Here is a 24,543-nt window from a genome sequence, read left to right on the forward strand (position 1 = left end):
GATTATTGCATGGCTTGCTTTTTCCATAAAGCTTTAAAAAAAATCTGACACAGCGGTTGCATTAAGGATAATTGCATCTAAAGTTCCATGCATAACACTTTTATTTTCATCAACATTTATTATGAGTATTTCAGTAAATTGATGTGGCTCTCTGCAAAATCACCAGATGTTTTTGGAACTACTGAACATAACGCGCCAATGTATACTGAGATTTTTTTTATATAAATATGAACTTTATCGAACAAAACATACATGTATTATGCAACATGAAGTCCTATGAGTGTGATCTGATGAAGATCATCAAAGGTTAGTGATTAATTTGATCTCTATTTCTGATTTTTGTGACTCCTCTCTTTGCCTGGAAAAATGGCTGTGTTTTTCTTTGACTTGGTTCTGACCTAACATAATCGTTTGTGGTGCTTTCGCCGTAAAGCCTATTTGAAATCGGACACTGTGGTGGGACACTGTGGTATCTTTAAAATGGTATGAAATACTTCTATGTTTGAGGAATTTTATAGTCTAGTTGCACCATAATCATTTGGGGTCTCCTCTTCAGAGCAAGAAGCTTAGCCTCCAGATCTGTATATTCACAATTTTCCAAACCTAGAGCCCAGATTCCATATTTTGGTTTTGCGTGTGTCCTATCTTTTCTGTTGATTGACTCTTTATCCACACCCACACTGGGTGGTTCCCCACATCCACCTCCCAGCTGTGCTTTCCTGAGGTGAACCCTACAGAATCCAAAACGTTTCCGTTAAACGTGCATCGGTCCGGATTATCTGTCAGCTTCTGCTGTGTGCCTGTGTTTCACACACTGATCAGATCATCAGACAAAGTGAGAAAGTAAAGGGTAAAGAGTTAAGATAAGGAAATACGCTGTCAGTTCCATATAGTGTATAACTTTTCTTTGGTATAGCTACATCATGAAAACTGACTATAAAGACAAGTTGTGACACAAATGAAATGTTATGTTTAACCTTCTCTATCATCGACAATACATCATATTAATCACAAACATATTCTCTTTTCAGTGTTACTCACTGTGGTTAACAATCACCGGCATCTTCTCAATGAGTCTAAATTTGAGGTTACCCGGGATTTTTTGGGCCACATGTATGAGCACTCCCATTATAATCTTTGGATTCTGTGGTGTGCACTGCAGCTGGGCCCGACAACAATAAAGGAATATAATGGGTGAATGTTTTCCTTACAATGTAAGGAGTCAATGGACAAGGAAAGAGTCCTAACCACTAATGTTAGCATTTTAACCAAAAAACATTGGAAATCAATGAACCCGATATCAACATGTTTTAAATCAGTGCCCAAATCATCTCAGAGATACTTCAAACCAAGTCATTGAGCTACACAATCCTTGGTTTGTTTATAATTGTACTTACTGTCCATATGGTTTTTGATCAAATTAGGAGTAGCACTTATCAATTAAGAGTATGCTTTGATTTATTGCTAATCCAATATGGCCACTTGATTTCGTATTTCTGCTCGATCATTGCATTCATTCATGATGCACATTGGTGTGTTCCAGTACAATTGTACTCGAGTTGAGCTTGGCACCAAGCTTCTTCCAGCAATTCTTGAACATCATCCATTAACATTTTGAGATGGGATTTTTAGGCCATATCATTTATGTGTAAGAAGAGTCAGTTCTCTATATCAGTAACAAACAGATTCTGTATAATATTTGGGAAATAAAATACATTGGACATACCTCATTTGGATGCTTTTGTAGCTCTAGGAATGATAAGAAAAAAAAAAAAATTGTAATGATATTATGCTAGAATATAGTCAAGAACACACTGGAATATCCTATGGAGATAACAACCGATACCTTAGACAAGAAAACAAATCTGAAGCCATCATCATAATGGATCCTATCTCAACAGCTGCAGCAATGTCCCTCTATTCTAATCAGCACCAGCTCTTTGGGGGGAATGGTTATCCAAAATCATACTGATTGCACTGCATATTGTTGTGGTGATAAGATTATATAATCCTTACCCTTAAACTGAACTGAAAGCATTGCATGTCTGTTTTCCTAACTAACAGATGCCACATGCAATGTTTGTAGTCTAGGTTTGGGATGACTGTGTACATACCTTCAGAAAGTGCAAATCCTGCTTCTTTAGCTCTTGTTCCAAATTAGTGATACTCTTTGTAAGAGGTGAGATTTGGTCGTGAACGATCTTCATTTCTGTGGTCATAGTATCTTTCTTCTGCTCCTCTTCCTTTCTCAGTTCACCTAGTCTGGCCTTCTCTTCATCTCTCAGAAACTGGTGGAGCTTCTCAAATTCCAACTTTATCTGCCTCTCAGTGTCCACCAATTGTGTCTATGCCATTTAAGCATCTTAATTAACAACAAATACCTGGTTGGGGCTGGAAATATCATGATTTTGGTAGAAAGGTAGAAAACTAGGAGAATACATAGAACATTTTAGAACAATTAATAGAAAACACAAATTTTAAAAGCGCAAAGAAAAAATATTCCATTTATTTCAGATAAAGGACTATATTTAAATTTTATTTTTGGTCTTGAATTTACAATACACTTACCTTTGTGTGTTGAACAATATGCTTATATTTCCTCTCACTCCATAATATCTTCAGCTTGTCCTGCAGAGACTTTAGGTCCAGCTTCAGCTTTTCCTGTTTGATATTGTATGGGTTGTTAATATAGCCATATAGCGTACAACTACATTCACAAAACTACATCCACATTCACTGGTCACTTCATATACTGTTTACATATTGTTTCTTACTCAATATGTACAGTATGTATTGTATTTTAGACACAGCTCATCCTAATATACAGAGCCGGAAAGTATTCACACTCCTTGACTTTTTCCACATTTTGTTGTGTTATAGCCTCAATTTAAAATGTCTTAAATTGAGATTTTGTGTCACTGGCCTACACACAATACCCCCCTTTTTTGTTGTTGTTGAAATTTTGACAAATTCATGAAATATGTAAAGCTTTCTGGTGTCAACAATTCACATGATAAGTTGCATGGACTCACTCTGTGTGCAATAATAGTAGTGTTTAACATGATTTTTGAAATGACTACCTCTGTTCACCACACAGGTCCCTAAGTCGTGCAGTGAACTTCAAACACAGAGTCAACCACAAAGACGAGGGAGGTTATACAATGCCTCGCAAAGAAGGGCACCTATTGGTAGATGGGTAAAAAAAAAAAAAAAAAGCAAACATTGAATATCCATTTGAGCATGGTGAAGTTATTACTTACACTTTGTATGGTGTATCAATACACCCAGTTACAACCGAAGAGGAAGAAAACTGCTCAGGGTTTTCACCATGAGGCCAATGGTGATGTTTAAACGTTATAGAGTTTCATCGCTGTGATTGGTGAAAACTGAGGATGGATCAACAACATTGTAGTTACTCCACAATACTAACCTAAATGACAGAGTGAAAAGAAGGAAGCTTGTACAGAATACAAATATTCCAAAACATGCATCCTGTTTGCAATATGGCACTAAAGTAAAACTGTAAAAAGCATGACAAGGAAATTAACTTTATGTCCTGAACACAAAGCGTTATGTTTGGGGAAAATCCCACACAACACATCAATGATTACCACTCTTCATATTTTCAAGCATGATGGTGGCTGCATCATGTTATGGGTATGCTTGTCATCGGCAAGGACTCGGGAGGTTTTATTAGGACAAAAAAATAACAATAGAGCTAAGCACAGGCTAAATCGAAGAGGAAAATCTGGTTCAGTCTGCTTTACAACAGACACTGTGTCACGTTGGTTGCAAAGATTCGGGAGACAGGCACAGAAATGCGTAATATGGTTTTTATTCAGCCCAAATTACGGTGTGCCGTGTAAAGGCTCGGGGATGAAGACCAAACAAACACGTAACAAATCAGGGTTGAAACTAGAGGTCGACCGATTAATCGGAATGGCCGATTAATTAGGGACGATTTCAAGTTTTCATAACAATCGCAATAACGATTGTCCAACGCAATAACGAGTCCAACGCAATAACGACCTGCCTCTCTCTCGTTGCACTCCACAAGGAGCCTGCCTGTTACGCGAATGCAGTAAGCCAAGGTAAGTTGCTAGCTAGCATTAAACTTAGCTTATAAAAAACAATCAATCATAATCACTAGTTAACTACACATAGTTGATGATATTACTAGATATTATCTACCGTGTCCTGCGTTGCATACAATCTGACTGAGCATACAAGCATACAAGTATCTGACTGAGCGGTGGTAGGCAGAAGCAGGCTCGTAAACATTCATTCAAACAGCACTTTCGTGCGTTTTGCCAGCAGCTCTTCGTTGTGCGTCAAGCATTGCACAGTTTATGACTTCAAGCCTATCAACTCCTGAGATGAGGCTGGTGTAACCGAAGTGAAATGGCTAGCTAGTTAGCGCGCGCTAATAGCGTTTCAAGCGTCACTCGCTCTGAGCCTTCTAGTAGTTGTTCCCCTTGCTCTGTATGGGTAACGCTGCTTCGATGGTGGCTGTTGTCGTTGTGTTGCTGGTTCGAGCCCAGGTAGGAGCGAGGAGAGGGACGGAAGCTATACTGTTACACTGGCAATACTAAAGTGCCTATAAGAACATCCAATAGTCAAAGGTTAATGAAATACAAATGGTATAGAGGGAAATAGTCCTATAATTCCTATAATAACTACAACCTAAAACTTCTTATCTGGGAATATTGAAGACTCATGTTAAAAGGAACCACCAGCTTTCATATGTTCTCATGTTCTGAGCAAGGAACTTAAACGTTAGCTTTCTTACATAGCACATATTGCACTTTTACTTTCTTCTCCAACACTTTGTTTTTGCATTATTTAAACCAAATTGAACATGTTTCATTATTTACTTGTGGCTAAATTGATGTATTATATTAAGGTAAAATAAGAGTTCATTCAGTATTGTTGTAATTGTCATTATTACAAATAAAACAAATAAAAAAAATTAAACGGACGATTAATCGGTATCGGCTTTTTTGGTCCTCCAATAATCGGTATCGGTATCGCGTTGAAAAATCATAATCGGTCGACCTCTAGTTGAAACCCAAACAAAAGAGCGAGGAGTACCTTGAATAAATAACACAAGCGCACGATGAGACCCGTAATCATCTGCACAATCCACAAGGCCACGACAGCCCAAAACACACAGCACAGGTAATGAAAGTTCCAGGGGAATCCGTGACAGTACCCCCCCCCCCCCCCCCTCAACAATCAACTTGACTGAGCTTGAATAATTTAAAAAAAGAATAATGTGCAAATATTGTACAATTCAGGTGTGCAAAGCTCTTAGATACTTACCAAGAAAGACTCACAGCTGTAATCGCTGCCAAAGATGATTCTAACATGCATTGAGTCAGGGGTATGAATACTTATGAAAATATATCAGTATTTCATTTTCAATACATTTGCAAACATTTGCTAAGGGGTATGAATACTTTCTGAAGGCACCGTAGTTCACAACTGCTAATGCATCCTCTGCGTCCAAATGAAAATGGCTATCAATAGAAATGCATGTGGCTCGTATATTACCTTTGTTATATCCTCTGTCCTCAAAGCTTTTTCAGTAAAATACCCAAGACGTACCAAACCTGGTGTTCTGAAACGTTGTACGATTACTTCCATTTAGTTCTCTATGATGTTTGCCTTCTGTGCCCAGTAGGTGGCAGTATGTTACAACTGCTCTGTGTTCCTGAATGTGCAACTCTCCGCCAAACTGCCCTGTTTTCAAACACAATGATAAACAGTCCTTGCCAATGACTGATGAGTTATTCAAAGAACAACAAAAAACAAGCACACAATGTAACTTCCATTCTGCCATCCACCACAGCCCCAAAGCGTTTTGAAATTGACACATTTTAAAGTCTTTCAGCTTATTCTGCACCCATACATTAGTTTCAGATAAAAGCATTTTCTAAATGGCATGTATTATTATTATTATTATAAATTAATGTTAAACAAGCGCAGGTGGTAATTTACACAATATTAATATTACTGAGCTGTTAATACTATATTTGTTCCAGTGTTCTGTATTGAAAAATCAAGGTAAATGAAAAACAGTGCTGTCACTCATCGCACTATAAAGTCGTGCTCTATTACATTTTTTGGGCATCTGTAAACTGCTTTCTACAAATTGCAAATCCAATCCGACAAAAACCAAAAGAGCTAGCTAGCTGTGTTTCTCTTCTGCCCGTTGTCTGTCCCATTGCCGAGTATCTGCCCACAGATTTTCAGGGACACGCACATGCCTCGAATCAGGCCTTCTTAAAGCTCATTGGCATCTTAGATGGGGTTGGTATAGAGGCTTTCTGACGGTCATGGGTCTGTGCAACTTCAATATCAGCAACCTCTCAATATTTTTCACCGGCCCGCCACACACTCTGGGGACTGGGTAGATACGGACTGGAGGGGACAATAATCAACATGTTGAATTGGAAAAGGCCACCACTCAAGGTGGTCCCTGAACACACTGCTGGGACAGCAGGCGCTGCTTGGCTACTGGCAGTTTTCAGGGTGTTTTAGCTTTAGAAGTTGAATTTATAAAAGTGAAAGTGAAACTTAAGACTCCAGAGGACTCCCAATCGTGTGCAACTGCAGCCCGTAATTCGGGGCGTTTATGCATGTGGGAATTCCTGCACCGTTTCTTCCTCTTTTGGAAAGTCCCTGAAATGTAGACAGCCTCCTTTTCATAAGACAAGGACAGAATGTTTTTACTCTGGTTGGTTGCCTAAACGGAGAGACATACAGTCCATCTGAATAATTTGCAGGTAAATTGGTCAGGGACCTGATTCCCTTCTGTGTGTTAATTGCGTAGTGTGCCTGTTGTACTGTTAAACATATAGCTAGCTGACATTAAAAGCCCAATCCTTGATTCATTTTTCAGTCAAATGGTGGTCCGCCTTTTTTTGCTATAAAGCTGAAGGACAAGGCTGGAGAATGTACATTCTTGGATAAAGCTATGGAGGGTAGACCATGAGATAAAAGTTATATTAAAATAGTGCTTTGAAACGATTTATTGTTTGTTTACAAAGGTATTGTTTGCAAACATTGAAACAACTTTATGGGTTATGATGGATTACGACAGCTTTACTGCGCTCATGAGGCATTTCTAAGTTATATGATTTTAGAATAAGTGGGTATGTTGAACTGTCCATTGAACAGATTTAAATAATATAACAAATACCCCTTTAACCATTTGGTAGCTTTGATTTAATTAGCAAGGCCACATGGCAAGCTTGACGTTGGTTCCAGCTTTTACTTTCGGGTCCATCTTGTACTTTCAAGTACAATCTGTTATACTTTCGTTTCCAGCTCGTACTTTCTGAGATGTCTATAAGACATCTTGGAAAGTACAACCTGGAACTGAAAGTAATAGCTGGAACACACCTCAAGCTTGCCATGAAGCCTTGCTAATTAAGTAGGTGTGAAGAGTGGCGACATTTTCCAACCTACTAAGGAGTATGATGGCTCCTAACCACACATTGTGTGAAAAAATACATTTGTTTAATATTTTCAAACAATGTCACACCAACATCTTTAAGTCTGGTTCTGCTGTCGCCTTTCTTGACCATGTGACTTGACCATACAGGAAAGCCTCTGTTGTCCTGTATGTATGGTCAAGCCACATGGCCAAGAAAGGTATCAGCAGAACCAGACTTAGGATTTTGATGTTTTTCTTTTAACCTGGCACGTGATTTATTTGTCTCTCCTATCAGGAGTCTTTCCTACCAAACCTCCTAGGTGTCATCATGAGTGTGGTAACATCCAGTCTATCAGGTGATCAGGAGAAGAAACTGCTTTCTCTGTTCGGCCATGTCCGACTCAGTCTGCTGTACAAAGCCAGTGTCCAAGGCTTCACGGCAGCTGCCTTTCACGCACGCTGCAACAGCCAGGGACCAACTTTAGTCGCTGCCTACAACAAGGCTGGCTTCCTGTTTGGAGCCTACACCAGCAAAGACTACACTCAGAATGGGCAGCCTATTAATGACGACAAAGCCTTCCTCTACAGCATCAATGACGAAAGAAAAAATCCACTGCGTGTGTCTAGTGCCAATGGCCAGTATGGTTTCACAGATGAAAACACTGGCCCGAATTTTGGTGCCTTGGTGTTTCTGTTCAATGACACAGCTACAGTCCAATATAACGCAGGGAACAGCTATAACTTTGAGGCAGCACATATGCATGGCGACGACTTGCAGCTGACTGAATGTGAGGTTTACAGAGTGGAGGGTGAGTGATATTTACAAACCTACTTAGGAGTATGGTGGCTCCTAACCGCAGAAGATATTTCAGTGCACAATCTTGTTTTACATTTATAAACAATGTCACGCCTACATGTCTACGGTTGTTGTAATAACAAACATTATATGTTTTAAAGGTGTTGCACAATCAATTTTTGTTTTTGCATTGTAATTTAAAAGAAAATTCAGAATATAGTAATAGTGGAATTATAGTGCTTTACAGTATTCCTTACCCACCAGTGTTGTGATTGGCTGTGATATTCTCCTATTGATTTCTCCCACCGGAGCGGCATCTGTTGTCAAAATGGGAAGGCTGTTCTGACTTTGTGGCTGTGTTATCTAGTGGAAACCGCTCTAACATTTCCTGGTTGCTAAAATTCTACACTGTTCGCTCCATTTCACTTTATGAGAGAAATCAAGCACTGAATAGTGTAGGGAATAATTGTACTAATAATCTAAATCACTGTGAAATAGATTTTCAATAACAACAAATATCGTTTTTACAGAAGTTTAAATCTGGTGGACCAAAACCGAAGGTTAAAGGCTCAAGCGCGAGTCTCCGCCATGTTACGGGAAATGGGATGCGGAGAAGGGGGAGATTTGTTTTGAATGAAGCCTAGTGCTGTTGCAATTCACCTAGCACTAGGCTGCATTCAAAACAAATCTCTTTGTGAAACACTATCATTCCACTATTACTGCAGATATATTCTGGACATTTTCTGAACTTACTATGCCCAAAAAATGTAAATAATCCTACCTTTGTAAAATATAATTCAAACTAATTTCTCCCCATTCAGAATTGGGAGGTTGTTTGACAAAGACTTGGAGAAACATGCAGTGGACCTCTGAGTATGTAATGCTAACTTTAAGCACAACTGTAAACACACACACACATTACATTACATTGTGCTTAACTATCCCTGCACCTTTCTGACTTTCCAGGAGGAAACGGCAGTTGAAGGAGAAAATCAAGAACTATAAGCCTGATGTCAAGTCAGTGAGTCAGGCCCGGGTTCTCCTCGTGGGTCCTGTTGGGGCTGGCAAGTCCAGCTTCTTCAACTCTGTCAACTCTATCTTCAGAGGAAACATGACCAGTCAGGCCATCTGTGGCAGTGCAGGCACCAGCCTGACCACCCAGGTAATATGTGTATGTGTGCATGGGTGGGTGCTTTCTTATGTCAGTTTGACCAGGTACCACATCTAATGTGTGTGTTGATTGTGTATGTGTGTGTTGATTATGCATGTGTGTGTTGGTCCCGTGCCATTGGCATGTATTAATGGATGCCAAGGGAAGCCAGGTTTCCCCAAAAAATTTACCAAGGAAAAAAATAATCAAAATACTGTGTCTTTCATCTCTCAGTGTTTAATACATTTCCTTCACTTCGCAAGAGGCCGAATGTTTTTCACCAGAGAAAGCATCAGAGCTAGCTAAAATTGTCCCTTTCCTAAATTAGCCATGGGTGGAGATAGGGATTTGGACTTGTGGTTTTACATCATTCTCTGTACTGGCCAATGATTATATCGGTGATTCTGATCCAACCATAAATTCAGACATTGTGTCACTGGCCTGAGAGGATGGAAGTTCAATATGTACCTAAATGTAGTAGTAGGCTAATGATGTTAACTAGCTGGCCTGGCACATCGTTGCCCATGAAAGGAAGTTAGGTTAGGTAGCAAGCATTTTAGCCAGGTAGCCTAGTACAACAAAAAACAAAGTGTGTACTGTATGAGTCATAGACCATTTAGGCAACATGAAAGGGGAGGATGGTATTGGCGTTTCTCTACAAGTAGGGTAAGTCAACGTGTTTTTTCTACTTGCACGTACACACACACAAATCACTAGGCTATGATGGACATCCACATCATATTTAGCTTATGTTGATTGGACAAAATCGTTTTTTGTTATCTTTTAGTTGTCACTGTGTTAGACTAAACATAGGTGATTAGACTGTTAAAATGTTTAAGTCAAAATGGTGCTGGAATAGTGGAGGCAGTGCCTGTTTTCTTTGCGACTTGCAAGTAACTCTGTTGTTCTAAATCAGTAGTTGTTTAGTACTCCAAAAATGTCAGAAACATTAACTTGACCATGCTGTAGGTCATGTAACTGTTTGTTACATGCAATATGTATTGAGGACTGCTCCGGTTTTGTGATGAAATGAAGGTGTGGTTGAATTTATTCAGACACTGTGTCTTCTTATTGTCTCGGCCTTAGGTCTGTATATCACGTTGTCAAGGCGTATGAACTAACAGGTTATAGAGCAAACAGCCCAATTATCACAACACATAGGTTATAATATGGCTTTTTTTCCCCCCTGGCTTGGCTTCCCCAGGGATTTTACCCACATGCCACTATTGCCAACCACCCAGGTGCGTGCTGACTGTCTTATCTTTCCCTAGTTCCGTACCTTCACCATCAAGTCGGGGAAGAGTGGTGAGCCTATACCCCTGATCCTGTGTGACACCATGGGACTGGAGGAGGCGTCAGGAGCTGGCTTGGACATGGAGGACATAGTCAACATTTACAAAGGCCATGTTCAGGACCGTTACCAGGTATGCAGACTTGTCTGGAGGCACAACGCAAACTAGCAGTAGGAGGAGAGAATACACCATTGATCAAATCTAACAAACCCCCAAAATAACAACCTCCATGTTTGTCATTTACAGTTTAATCCCATGACGCCCTTGAGTGAAGATGTACCTGGGTATCGTAAGCATGTCAGTCTGAAGGATCAGATCCACTGTGTAGTGTACGTGGTGGACGCCTGCAGAGTCTCTCTGATGTCTGCCAAAATTGTGGAGAAGTTTGCCGCCATTCGCAAGAAGACCAATCAGATAGGTGAGCGAATGGTGGACGATATGTTTTGAAAAGGGACGAGTCAGTGTCAAATCAATGAACCTTCTTATAATTGACATATTTGTACATACTGTTATATTGTATATACTTATAGTGTGTCATAGAGCATTATGAAACTGTACGATAAAACAAAAAGGCACAAGAGGATGTGGATATCATTTGCATGAATGTTGTATATTGTGATTATAAGAGGCATTGTGTGATTTATAGCTTTTTTTCTACAGTTTCATAATGCTCTATGAATATGAGGTGCTTTCAACTCCTGTTTCTAAAGAAATATGGAACACCTTATGAAGAAACACTCCATAAGAAGGTGTTCCAAGTGTGTATCCTATTTCAACGGGTAACTCTGTATGGAATTCTCTCATATTTCAACATCCTGACATATTCATTGTCTTGTTCTGCATGTTTGTCCTAGGTATTCCCCAACTGGCGTTAATGACCAAAGTGGACGAGGCCTGCCCCCTAGTGTCAGAAGATCTGCAGAATGTTTATATGAGCCATTACATACAAAGGAAGGTGAGCCGTTTGACTCGTTTTATTTCATTGTCCTTGCCAATCTTAAATCCTAATCCTTAACGTCTCTTACGTCTTGAGCAGATTGTTATTTATGTATACAAAAGTAAGTGGTCAACCACACTGCATTTGGTGTGTGTGTGTGTCTGTCTTTCAGATCCAGGAGTTGAGTGCATCCCTGGGCATTCCTGTGTCCGGTATTCTGCCAGTGAAGAACTACAGCCAGGAGCTGGAGCTGAATCAGAACACTGATATCCTGATACTCAGTGCTCTGGATCAGATGTTGAACTATGCTGACAGCTTCTTCGAAAACCAGCCTGAAGAGGAAAAGGAAGAGCTCTAACCCTCTTCATAGTCCCACTGTCAAGTGTCAATACTCTGAAGACAAACATTTTTTTTTTTTGCAATCCCATATTATTTTGTAACTGTGCAAGATATCCATATTATTTTGGTACATGTTATCATGCAAGTGGACATTATCATTATTTTTTGTGGATATTATAACACGTTGCTCTTTCTTACTGCTATCTTTACTTAGACAATTGTTTTGTGAGCTTTTCATGAAAAACACCTGGTCCTAATGTTCCTTTAACACCTTGATTCAGTTTGTGATAGAGCTTTGATGTGACAGTGCAAAACAAATTCAAGGTCGCGTTTGCCTTCTTTCAAGCAGTAGTAACGTACCTAAACAATGCATGCATGTACCAATGCAAATGGACTGTTCCCCAATTGAGTAAAGGGTTAAAGGGAAAGGGTGGGGCCTAGTGAATAATCTTCTGACAAAGCAACTCTACCTGTGGACTGTTTGAAGCGTGGGAAAATAATCTATTTACTCTCTATAAGCGAATGTCTATTGTATGCAAGTGCCCCAGAGCACAGTAAAGTTGCATCACTGTAATTTGAAAGCATTGTTTATGTAGAGAGTTTTACCCTAATATCGTATGTTATTAATTCTATTCTTGGTAACGCTTTAGGCTTGGGTGATGACAATGCACTGCATTGTTGGTTGATTGACAAATTGAGTTGTTGTCCAGAGGACGATATATTGCCTTTCTGTGGCTCCTGTCGCCATATTCACTCAACTAAGATAAGACGCAACATGACCAATTCATAGTGCCACAGTGTGTGCATTCAAAAACAATAAACATAAAACATGAGATAAAGAGAGGTGTGGAGTCCTTGGAGTTACTACTGTAAATTGGAAAGTAAACAAAAACAAAGGACTTATTTGACAGGTGTTTTCAAGTTAATGTCTCCGAATCGGTATGTAATTATGATATTTCAAACATTCTAAAACCACTAAAATCAATCTCTCACAGATGCATGTGCACACATATATACACACACACAGGTAGTTTCACGTTTGTGGTTATTTGTTTCATACATAATGTTTCCTATATTGTTCAATACATTGATCCAATCACATTTCCTGTTGTGCATTCCAGAGATGTTACATGCAGTATGAATAATAAAGATGACAAAAGTTTCCTCTGAGCTTGGTCAAATGAGAACAAGAATGCAATATTAGTACATTTCATGCATTTGGAAATAAGCATATATTTCCAATGTCTTTGAAATTCCAGACAAGAATGCAACATTATATGCCAGTGGTTCTTTTATGCACCAAATCCCACATACAAGCAGACATTAGAAATTATAAGGATTCATGCATGAGTAGGCAGACACAGACCCTCCTTTATCTTGTGACCAAAGCTGGTTGGTACATTGAACCTATTGACTGCCACTCTGAAGGTTAAGTGAAAGGTAAATCAGACACTGCCACTACCACTACGTTTAAGCAAAGCGGACATAACTCACCGGCTATTAGATGACAGAGGGTCTGGTATCATGCAGTTTCCTGCCTGTGAAAAACCCATTTGTCTCAAAGCCATTTATCACAAAGCAGTTGACCTTTTCTAGACTAGAAATGGGTCATACAGGAGCGGCCATCTTTGAATGGGCATTTGTTGATTTACCTTGAAGATCTGGAATACAATGTTATTTGTAGAGATACATTAACACCAGTTGTTCTCTTTTGTGGATGTAACACTTTACGTATGCCCACGTACACATAAACATGCACACACATCCACAACAGCATCCCCACCAAAGTGAACTGTAAATATATCTTAGGAAATGTCAACATCTGTTAGCTTACAGAAACTATCCAACTTCTCATGCTCCATACCCTCACCCACGGGGCATTAACTGTGTTAATGAGAGTTAATTACCTTTTGTTGTCTAATAAACACTTTTGAAGTGACTTAAAGGCAAACCATCTGGCACCATGGCAGTTGAGCTATATATTGCAATCCACGTTCACTGATTGGAATTATGAGAGGCTCTTTTTGGACCACTCTTTGTATCTAATCCTAACTGTGCAAGTCTTTCGCGTACATCATACATTTATATCAGTAGGATATGTTTGTTACTTGAACGTATCTCAAGTGAGCAATAGGCCCATATGAGCTGGAGTACTTGATTTAGGCTTGCAGAGCCTAAGAAGAGGAATCTTCTTTAATTTTGGTAATTAATAGAAAATCTATGGCTGTCACGACTTCCGTCCTCTCCTTGTTCGGCCGGCGTTCAGCGGTTGACATCACCGGCTGCTCCATTTTTCATGTATCCATTTGTTTTGTCTTGTTCCCTGCACACTTGGTTTTCATTCCCCAATCAATCTACATGTATTTATTCCTCTGTTCCCCATCATGTCTTTGTGTAAGATTGTTTGGGTTACGTGTTTGTTGTTGACGCACCAGACTGGTTTGTTTTTTTCTGTGGTATTTCACGAAGATGTTTATTGTTAAACATAATTCTTGTGACTGTTTTGCCTCAATAAAGTGTGCGTCTATTCACAAATCTCTGCTCTCCTGCACCTGACTTCGCTACCAGTACGCACACACCTGACAATGGCAATCTATGGTTACTTTGGTCATTTATACTCTATGGTTACTTTGGTCATTTATACTCTAATAACGTTGAAAGGATATGTTCACATATAGTATTTATTTTTTATATCATTATCTGTCACGACTTCCGCCGAAGTCGGTCCCTCTCCTTGTTCGGGCAGCGTTCGGCGGTCGACGTCACCGACCTTCTAGCCATCGCCGATCCACTTTTCATTTTCCATTTGTTTTGTCTTACACACCATGCTTCAATCCCCCAATTACTTGTTCATTATTTAACCCTCTGTTCCCCCATGTTTGTTTGTGAGTAATTGTTTATTGTATTGCGATCCGTATATGTGGTCTTGTATTTATACGACGTGTATTGTGATATTATTGAGTAAAATTGCTTTCATTACGCATATCTGCTGTCCTGCGCCGGACTCATCTCACCAGCTACACACAGACGCTTTACATTATCCATGAGTTTCTAGTCGATAGACCATGTGGTTCCAGAGAAAATAGCCCAATTAATGAAAAAGCATCTAATATCAACAATGGCATAATTTTCAATTTCAACTAATGACTTTCTTCACATTTGCCACAAGTTTGACTCAAACACTGACAAGAAATACATATTGACATACTAAAATAAATTCAAGTGTGTAAAAAATCTATATAAAAGGATATTTCATATTTAACACCAATGATATCCACTAAGTTGATGGTTTATATTTAGGATAATGTTTAACAGCTTTGTCATTCTAATTTTATATTTTTAAATAATCTTATTGAATTATTTCGGATATTTCATGTGATAAGGCCACACAGATAGTTAGCAAAATTCTGGTAGTTTACTCGTAAACTTTGAAAGTTCCCAGTTATATACCCTCCCTTTGCAAACTTAACTTCATTAAAGTTACCCCCAAAACAGCATAAGCTCCTAGAATGTGTTACATCCAGTTTTTGTGCAGATTACAGGCACACATATTTGTTGCCCATTTCAAAAATACTTTCTCATAATGACTCATGACATAGCATTCCTGTGTACAGCCAAACCTGTATTACCCTCAAAAAATTTATTAGACCTTGTAATTTCATCAATTCAAATGTTAACAGACAAAGCTGGAGTTGACAGACAATGGAGACATGGGAATTTATCATAGCCAAAGTTCTAAATCCCAATTTTGGTCCAAGACAGCAGTGTGTAGCTTGATGCCATGTGGTACGTTACAAACAAAACAAACATATAGAGAGCTGATTGGTGTCACAGTGTTACATGTATGGTGTCAGGGAAAATACCGGGTTTGAGGTTAAACTATAGAGTTAGGGCCCACCATGGCAACACAAACACCCCTAACACGCTCCACTAATTCATCAATAGCACAGTAGTAAGTGAATGGGAAAGTTCTCTATGGAAATGTACACACACACACACACACACACACACACACACACACAGACAATGATATCCATAAGCTACAGGACTGTAACAACCTTAGCCTGCTCACAGCATGTTATGTAAAATGTGTGTTTTGCTCTGCTGTCAAAAAAAGGTCACATCTGATCAGGAACTATCTGTTTCCTGGTTCTCCTCAGGTCATGGTTACAATAACAGTTGTGGCTAATATGCTGAGGCTTGGTGTACAGTAGTAGGCCTATAGCAGGGGTGACAAATTAATTCCATGGAGGGCCTAGTGTCTGCAGGTTTTTGTTTTTTCCTTTCAATTAAGTCCTAGACAACCAGGTACGGGAAGTTCCTTACAAATTAGGGACCTTAATTCGTAAATCAAGTACAAGGGAGGAGCGAAAACACGCACACACTCGGCCCTCCATGGAATTAGTTTAACACCTGTGGCCTATATGAAGCAACCTTTAACATTTCTAAGTATGAACATATACGTGGAACTCTGGGATCCAAGCCCAATTTTCCACAATTCCCCTCCCCCAACATGTTAAAACAATTATAATCTATATGAAACATAAACTATGATATATTTACTTGTTCAGAGCACATGGGCCCCACCAAAGAGTTAACAAAAACACTTTCAACTTTCAGAGTTTCTGACGAAGGCTCTGACAAAGGCCTTGAGGCCAATACGTAAAGCTTAATAAATAGCATTGATACAAGCAAGAGCAGTGTGCGGGTTTCTTTTTTATTCTAATGTTATTCAATTGTTACCATGCGCTTGCAACAAAGATGGCACTCGCACAGCTGCGCTTTTTAAATTTACTTTCAGAGTTTCCAAACATGCAATAAACAAAACCTGAATACACATTTCATGGCTCTGCAATGATTTATTTCTCAGAAAAAAAGCTAATTATTTCTTCAAACTATTTCCTCCCTTAGTTCAGTCAATGCTGTTCAATGGGGTAGTTTTAAATAGAGACAATATATTCAAGTTACGTAAAAGAGCAATAATACTCATTTAGATCAATTGTAACAGACATCCTTTGGGTTATATTTGTGTGGAACAAATCATCTAAAGGGAGAAAAAAAGAGTGTGAAGAGAGATAGGGGCGAGAGAAGATAGAAAAATAGAGAGATGAGAGAGCGTGCTAGTACCTCAGACAGGCTGAACAAACACATGACTGACTCCAGTCATTACTTGTTTCCTGCCCCAGGGCGTTGGTCTGCCCCTGCCTGTAAAAAACTCAGCCTGACCATCTTATCTCATCTTAACCCATCAGCTTTTCCCCTCCCCTTTACAGAAAGACATTAGGTACTAGGAAATACAGTAGTTTCCTTTTCTCAGCTTCTTGTCTCCACTGATAGACCGCTTACAGACTATCTATGATGGTTTTTTGGGGCGTTATAATCCTAATGTTACATCAAAACCAAATCAGAACTGTCAGTTCATGTCCTGGGAATGTTATTGGTGTGCTGGGCATAGGGTTGTGCATTGGATTTACAATGCATTAAAACATCATAACGTAAAAGGCACCCAGGTCTCCATGACCAACCCTTTACATGTTGCGTTTATGTTTGCTCAGTGTAATAGCATCTATAGGGGTGGAAGTAACTCTTTTTAATCAAGTTTCCCCCCCCCCCCACAAAGACTGAGTTTAGTCTGCTGAGGAGGCCTTGGTCCACTAACATTTGGCTCAATTCCCCTCAGCTTTCAACCAGAAGCAATAGTTGGGCCACTTTTCGGTCTATGAATTCCAGGGAGTAGGAAGTTGGGTTGCCTGCATCTGTAAGCAGTGGCCCAGGGACTTGGGAGAACACTAATGAGGACTGGTGCCCGTTTGGAGGAAGCATTTGGAGGTTGAACCCACCCCACCGCCTCACGTCAACATTCAAAATGTTGAATTTCTTTAAAAAATCAAAAATAGATGAGTTATAGGTCTCCATTGTCAATGCTTGGGGAGAATGATGGGGCTAAACTTTTCAAGAAAGACCTTGTCACATAAACCAAACACAATCAATTCTATGTTGTTATGCAGTGTACTGTGCGGTGATTGACCACTGTTTCATTCAGTGTGTGTCGTGTGCCATCGGTTCCTATCTCTGCTTGATTTATCATATTGTTTCCAAACCAACAACATCTTTTCTGGAAACAGATGTTTGGCAGTGCAGCATGTTCCATGCAATTTCACGTATCTGGCTTCTTTTCATAGCCTTCCAGTGACTCACTTGTCCTTGGCGGCCTTGCCAACATAGCGGTCTGACTGACTGACTCCATTTCAGAGTGCTATCAGGAAATATATGTTCATCATGGATGTGATAGCGCAAGTGTGCTTTATGTGTGAGAACATTAATGCCACAGTCATTCATTAGTTTTTTAGCAAAACTGCAGCCACTTTTTTTGCCATCAAGCTGATGGATGGAGAAATGTAACCACAGCTGTAAATATCACAGTGCCTTAAGCAGCATTTCTGCAGTTCAAGACCCAATGGAATTTCATGATGTACGACAAGGGGGCTAGTCAGACAACTTTGATAAACAGAGTTTCTAAGTCCTGAATAATGATGAATATAGAATAAAAATCAAGCTCTATTCAACTTCTTCTTTGTGAACTATGAAATATAGAGTAATGTCAGAGCTTTTTGTCTGAATTGCTAATATTAGCCGACTTACTCATTGATTCTACTATGTGAAGGAAATGAATGACTAAAGGCTACATTATTTGTAACACCACTAGCAAGTTCATTCTATGACTAAAAAGTAGCAAAAGATTTTGAAAGTTAACATTTCTTAGAAATGTCTGCCATTGGAAGTTCAAAGTACTGATATACACTAAGTATACAAAACATTTAGAACACCTGCTCTTTCCATGACAGACTGACCAGGTGAATCCAGGTGAAAGCAATGATCCCGTATTGATGTCACTTGTTAAATCCACTTCAAATCAGTGTAGATGAAAGGGAAGAGACAGGATTGTGTGTGTGTGCCATTCAGAGGGTGAATGTGCAAGTCAAAAGATTTCAGTGCCTTTGAATGGGGCGTGGTAGTAGGTTCCAGGCACACCGGTTTGTGTCAAGAACTGCAACGCTGCAGGGTTTTTCTCCCAACAGTTTCCTGTGTGTATCAAGAATGGTCCACCACCCAAAGGACATTCAGCCAACTTCACACAACTGTGGAAAACATTGTAGTCACATGGGCCAGCATCCCTGTGGAACACTTTCGACACCTTGGAGAGTCCATGCCCCGACAAATTGAGGCTGTTCTGAAATTAACACTATACCCTAGTTAATACTGGGCGTTTCGACCCCGCCCTGTGCAACTGGGTACTGGACTTCCTGACGGGCCGCCCCCAGGTGGTGAGGGTAGGCAACAACATCTCCTGATGCTGATCCTCAACACTGGGGCCCCACAAGGGTGCGTTCTGAGCCCTCTGGGCGTTTCATATCTATTCAATTTTAGAACATTTAAAACATCTAATAGTGTAAAAGGCCTCTTAGGTTGACACTACATATATATTTTATATCCATTTGAAGATAAGTTCTTTATTTTCTTTGATAAGATTACAGACTTTCTCAGGGGACACCATTTCAATTTTACCCCAAGTTTGGGAACCACTGGTATAGGCACTATACTTTACTACCTTCTTTCAAAGTATACTTTTCTGTTCAGTAACACCAGGGTTGTGTTTATTAGAGAACACAATTGGAAAAATGATTTAAATGTTATGCATTGGAAAATGAAGTCTTGGTTGTGCTTCCCTGTTTTTTTTTCCTCCATTTGGTGTCTAACGTACACTGCCCAGTAGTAAATCAACTAGACTGTCAGCGGTTTCAAATAGTGTCACAAAGCTCTTCGTCTAAAAGCTTCGAGTTACCTTTGTTGGCCTACATTTTTGACACAGTGTAACACTATCTACTGTACATAAAGACAACCAGGAGCTACAGGGAAGCAGAACGCACTATACTGCCCTACTAAGCAAAAAGGCAATAACTGCTCAATTGGCCAAAAATGAGTTAGTTATATTTGATACATTAAATATATGCTTAATCATGTGGACAAGTATCCTGCCTCTATTGTATTTTGGAGAAAATGGGGGTCATGTTAGCGATAACTGCATAAACTTAATGTGAAACCAAGGTAAATAAAAGCCATTCTTCTAAATTCTACGCTATGAGCAGTTACTGCCTTTTTGCTTGGTAGGGCAGTATACACTTCCCAATTGGCAAGATTTTAGCTGAAACTGTTGCAATTCAAAACTTTCACCACAAAGAAAGATGAATTCCAAACCAGGATTATAGTGTATAAAAATGGAGGGAGCTTTAATTTTCATTTAAAATGATGGTATGCTAAGATTATCTGTTCAATATACACATTGGTAGAATGAAAAAGGTTACTAGTAGAACGTTATATGCAATTTATAAAACATTGGTCAGTATACAAACAAGATTGACCTACAAATGTAGCACCATAAAAATGGCTCTGATTAAGAAAATGTAATACCTGGGTAAGAAAATATACCACAGCGCTAAAAACACAAAAATCAATATCAGCGTTGATGCCTTTGATTTTAAAAAAAGATTGTAACTGGAGATGAAGAATCATTGAGAACAAGTGAACAACATGGTTGTGTTCATTAAGGCATGCAACAGAAAACATTTTGCAATGGAAAACTTCTTATTGGACAAGTCCATACATTCCCTCCCTGTGTCTGTTTTCTACTGTTTGGTACCTAATGAACACAACCCTCTGTGTGTTAGGGAAGCAAGAGCTCAATGAATTACCTTTGCTATAAAATTACCCTTGTCAAAACACCATCCATTACAGAGCTGTGACTGACAATTGGATATGAGCTTTGCTTTGTATTATAAAATAACGACTATGACATATGTGCAACATGCACGCATGCATGAATGTGACCGATTTCTAAGGACTCATTAAAGTTGAGAATGTTTTATTCAAGGATGCCATGTGGGGTGAGGTATTAGTACATTTTCACCCATTTAAGCAGAGTAATGTGCTTGAAGTCACCAGAGAACAATCCCTTGGTGACTAGAAAGAGGTTGATCAACAGCTGTTGGATAATTGTGTAGACAGCTGGATTATTGGACTTCAAACACAATAACTCCACCCACACACTCTTCATTAAAACAAAGGCACTGGACTGAGCATTCCATTATTGTCAAAGTCAATTCCAGTTGTATAGCTTGTGGGTAGAGAAAGTAATCATTTTGGAGCTATCCCCATAGGTAAAAGGCTTTTGAATGAGTGCTAAATTCAAAATAGCTCAATAGCGACAGGCCTTTTGTTAACACATTGGGATATAGATCTCAACCCCTAATCCAATATTTCTTTGGAGCAGTCTGCACTCACTGTAATGGTAAAATATCCCCAAAACACAAAATACACATGGGGAAAGACAAATGAATGCGCAAACATCCCCTGAAAACACATGGTAAAACAAGGATGTCAATAGAAACGAGAATAAACTATAAAGTGGCCAATTTCCAGGTTTGAAATAGTGGACAGATTACGGGCTAATTTTGAACAAGGTCATTATGACCCATAAAATACAGCAAAAGTCCAACAGAACCTTGTTGACTTTTTCTCAAACATAGGGAAGATCTCAATTGCATAGGGGAGGGACCTCTGGCTTTGTCATCCAATGGGTTTCGAGAAGGAGATGAGCGAGGACGCAAGGACTATGCAATTGAGATATTCCCATAGTTCACATGAAACGCTACTAAAGGGATGACATGAAAAAGTTAAATGGAGCACCAATAGAATGAAAGAAAATGTTCATACAGTCCAATTCTCCTCATTGAACTAGATAAGAACTTTTCTTCCTTTTGGATCAAAGTGTGATTGATGAGAATCAAATGTGTGGTCTATTTTAAATACAAATATACATACAAAAATGTCCAGAAAAGTGTATTTACATTTTTTTAGTTTGAGTGTGTCACAGTAGCCTTTTCTTCAATTCATGTGTCTGTCATAATATGTTCAGGGGATAACAAACAGTATAAGTTCTCACACGGTCGTCTCACCCTGTTTATTGATTGCCAGTCTCGTATAAAATCTCCTCCACGAATTCAGCGTCTTACTCGACCAAATCCAAAAGCCAGAGGTGATACCCACGATCAACGTCATCAGGTACTTGATCATGAAGACCGTAAAGTCTGGCGACATCTGCGGTTGATGGTGCCCGGGGCATGGCACGGCGTAGTTCTTACACGTCCGACTCACCCAACTCTTCTCCCACTGTTCCCTGAACGCCTGCTCATAGAAGTAGCATGCGATGACGATGGTGGCGGGCACTGTGTAGAGCACGCTGAAGATGCCAATGCGCACCATGAGCTTCTCCAGTTTCTCCGTCTTGGTGCCGTCGTGCTTCATGATGGTCCGGATGCGGAAGAGCGACACGAAGCCTGCCAGAAGGAACGAGGTGCCCAGGGAGAGGTAGATGAAGAGCGGCGCCAGAACGAAACCTCGAAGAGCGTCCACGCTGTTATTGCCCACGTAGCACACGCCGCTCAGAACGTCTCCGTCCACCTGCCCCACCGCCAGGATGGTGATGGTCTTGACGGCAGGTACCGCCCATGCCGCCAGGTGGAAGTACTGCGAGTTGGCTTCGATGGCCTCGTGACCCCACTTCATCCCGGCTGACAAGAACCACGTCAAGGCCAGGATGACCCACCAGATGGAGCTGGCCATGCTGAAAAAGTAAAGTATCATGAACAAAATGGTGCAGCCCTCCTTTTTGGTGCCTTGGACGACCGTTTTGACGTCGCTGTCAAAGCGGTCGTTGCATACCACCTTGTCCCCCAACAAGAAGCCAGCGATGTAGACTATTGACACCATAGTGTAGCAGCCTGATAGGAAAATGATGGGTCGCTCTGGGTAGCTGAACCTCTGCATGTCCACCAAGTAGGTCAAAACTGTGAACAGAGTGGACCCGCAGCATAACACAGACCATATTCCAATCCAGATCTTGGCGAATTTCAACTCATCCTCATTGAAGTACATCATGCCATGGGGTTTTGAGGGCTCACAAGGTGCACCACAATACTCCTCCCCAAGAAAACGGTAGTTCAAATAGGGGGGTACTTTCAATGCAACTGGGCATCTAAACTGTCCCTTTACAGTCCTATGCTGCCCATAAGATGATTCTGTTACATCTGATGTAGGATTAATAGGAGCGCTTCTATCAGACACGTTTTGCCCGACGCACAACTCACCCGCTCCGTGAACAGGGAAAGATTCACAGGCGAGGCTGTCAGGCCATTGGAAGCCGAATTTATTCATCAGAGCCTCGCAGCCCTGCCTCGCTCTCTCGCAGAGCGAGCGGCACGGAGGCAGTGCTTGTTCCAGCACCGTACAAACGGGAGCATACATGGAACAGAGGAAAAACTTCAGGTCAGGAGAGCATTGAACTTTCACAAGCGGATAAAACTGGTGCACTTCAAGCCCCGCGTCCTCTTGGTTTGTGTGCCCTAATAAATTTGGCATGATAGTCTCGTTATAGGCAATATCCGTACAGAGTGGAATGGAAATAGGTTGGCAAAAGCCATGTTCAGGAACAGACATTCCACGCTCACCATACTGACCATCTGCTTGCCGTAAAAGTGCAAAAATAATCAGAACCAGCAAATGGGAAAACATCCTACAAACTTTGTCGTTCCCCATTCCAAATAAATTCCAACACGCCACTTTCCAACCGCGAGTAAACACGCAGACTCGAGACACACTGGATTAATTTCCAGGATAAAACAAAAGCATACAACGACTGTACTGTTTCCTATGACAGGCGACATACGTTAGTTTATATCTTTGCCGAGATGGTCGCTTCCACAATTTAGCTCGGTTACTCACAAGATATTTTAAATCCGTCTGTTATCAGTGTGTAGCCATTATCTGTCTCCAACTGTCTGTGTGACTGTTCGGTTTCTAGTCTCCCACTATTCACGGAGGGAGGAGCCTTGAAACAGATGATAGGTTACTTTTTAGGGATCATCTCAATCTTCCAAGATTGTTAATATTTGGTCCCCAAAATTAAATATATATTTTTTGTCTATTCTATTTGTTATCCTACTAAACCATGGATTTTAAAACATCATGCAATCTTCCTATTTTTGACTGAAAGTTGCTACATGTGTAATAAAAACTATATCCAATTTGTATATCTTGCAGTAGAGGTGCTTGGTAAAAATCACCGGGGAACCTGTTCGTTTATATGCCTTGACACTGTGATATATATGCCCAAAACAATAAGAAGACACAGCGGCAGAATAAATTAAACCACACCTTTGTTTCATCACAAAACTGGAGAGAAGCAACCACAAAACATATTGCATAGAACAAACAGTTACATGACTTACAGCATGGTCAAGCAAGTTAATGTTTCTGACATTTTCAGACTACTAAACAACTAGAACCATGGAGAGTTATCACAATTCACAAAGAAAACAGGCACTGCCTCCACTATTCCAGCATAATTTCAAAATCATCTAATCACCCATGCTTAGTCTAATACAGTGACAAAAGATACCAACAATTATTTAGTCCAACCATGGTAAGCTAAATATGATGCAGCTGTCCATGTTACTGATTTATGATTGTGCG

The 24,543-nt window shown here is 40.0% G+C and overlaps 2 protein-coding genes and 1 pseudogene across 2 annotated transcripts; 1 reads left to right on the top strand and 2 right to left on the bottom strand.

The window, feature by feature from the left end:
* Positions 1–496: 496 nt before the first annotated feature.
* LOC139391926 (E3 ubiquitin-protein ligase TRIM35-like) lies at positions 497–7,291 on the bottom strand (annotated as a pseudogene).
* LOC139391726 (interferon-induced protein 44-like) lies at positions 6,210–13,117 on the top strand. The gene is made up of 8 exons (XM_071139225.1): positions 6,210–6,788; positions 7,737–8,250; positions 9,059–9,110; positions 9,204–9,399; positions 10,659–10,811; positions 10,926–11,097; positions 11,534–11,634; positions 11,789–13,117. Exons 2-8 carry the CDS (start codon positions 7,770–7,772, stop codon positions 11,972–11,974), a joined length of 1,341 nt encoding a protein of 446 aa, XP_070995326.1. The 5' UTR covers positions 6,210–6,788; positions 7,737–7,769; the 3' UTR covers positions 11,975–13,117.
* Positions 13,118–20,222: 7,105 nt separating this feature from the next.
* LOC139392087 (frizzled-1-like) lies at positions 20,223–23,879 on the bottom strand. The gene has a single exon (XM_071139806.1). It carries the CDS (start codon positions 23,605–23,607, stop codon positions 21,952–21,954), a length of 1,656 nt encoding a protein of 551 aa, XP_070995907.1. The 5' UTR covers positions 23,608–23,879; the 3' UTR covers positions 20,223–21,951.
* Between the last annotated feature and the right edge of the window lie 664 nt (positions 23,880–24,543).

This window comes from Oncorhynchus clarkii, chromosome 32, assembly GCF_045791955.1.
Source record: "Oncorhynchus clarkii lewisi isolate Uvic-CL-2024 chromosome 32, UVic_Ocla_1.0, whole genome shotgun sequence".
NCBI classification, from domain to species: Eukaryota; Metazoa; Chordata; class Actinopteri; order Salmoniformes; family Salmonidae; genus Oncorhynchus; species Oncorhynchus clarkii.

What these genes read in the sequence shown, in the direction of transcription:
- LOC139391726 (XM_071139225.1), top strand. Translation starts at nt 7,770, where the DNA reads ATGAGTGTGGTAACATCCAGTCTATCAGGTGATCAGGAGAAGAAACTG. An exon ending in ATGTTCAGGACCGTTACCAG is followed by an intron (nt 10,812 to 10,925) that starts GTATGCAGACTT and finishes TGTCATTTACAG; the next exon opens with TTTAATCCCATGACGCCCTT. An exon ending in GCCATTACATACAAAGGAAG is followed by an intron (nt 11,635 to 11,788) that starts GTGAGCCGTTTG and finishes TCTGTCTTTCAG; the next exon opens with ATCCAGGAGTTGAGTGCATC.
- LOC139392087 (XM_071139806.1), bottom strand. Translation starts at nt 23,607, where the DNA reads ATGGGGAACGACAAAGTTTGTAGGATGTTTTCCCATTTGCTGGTTCTG.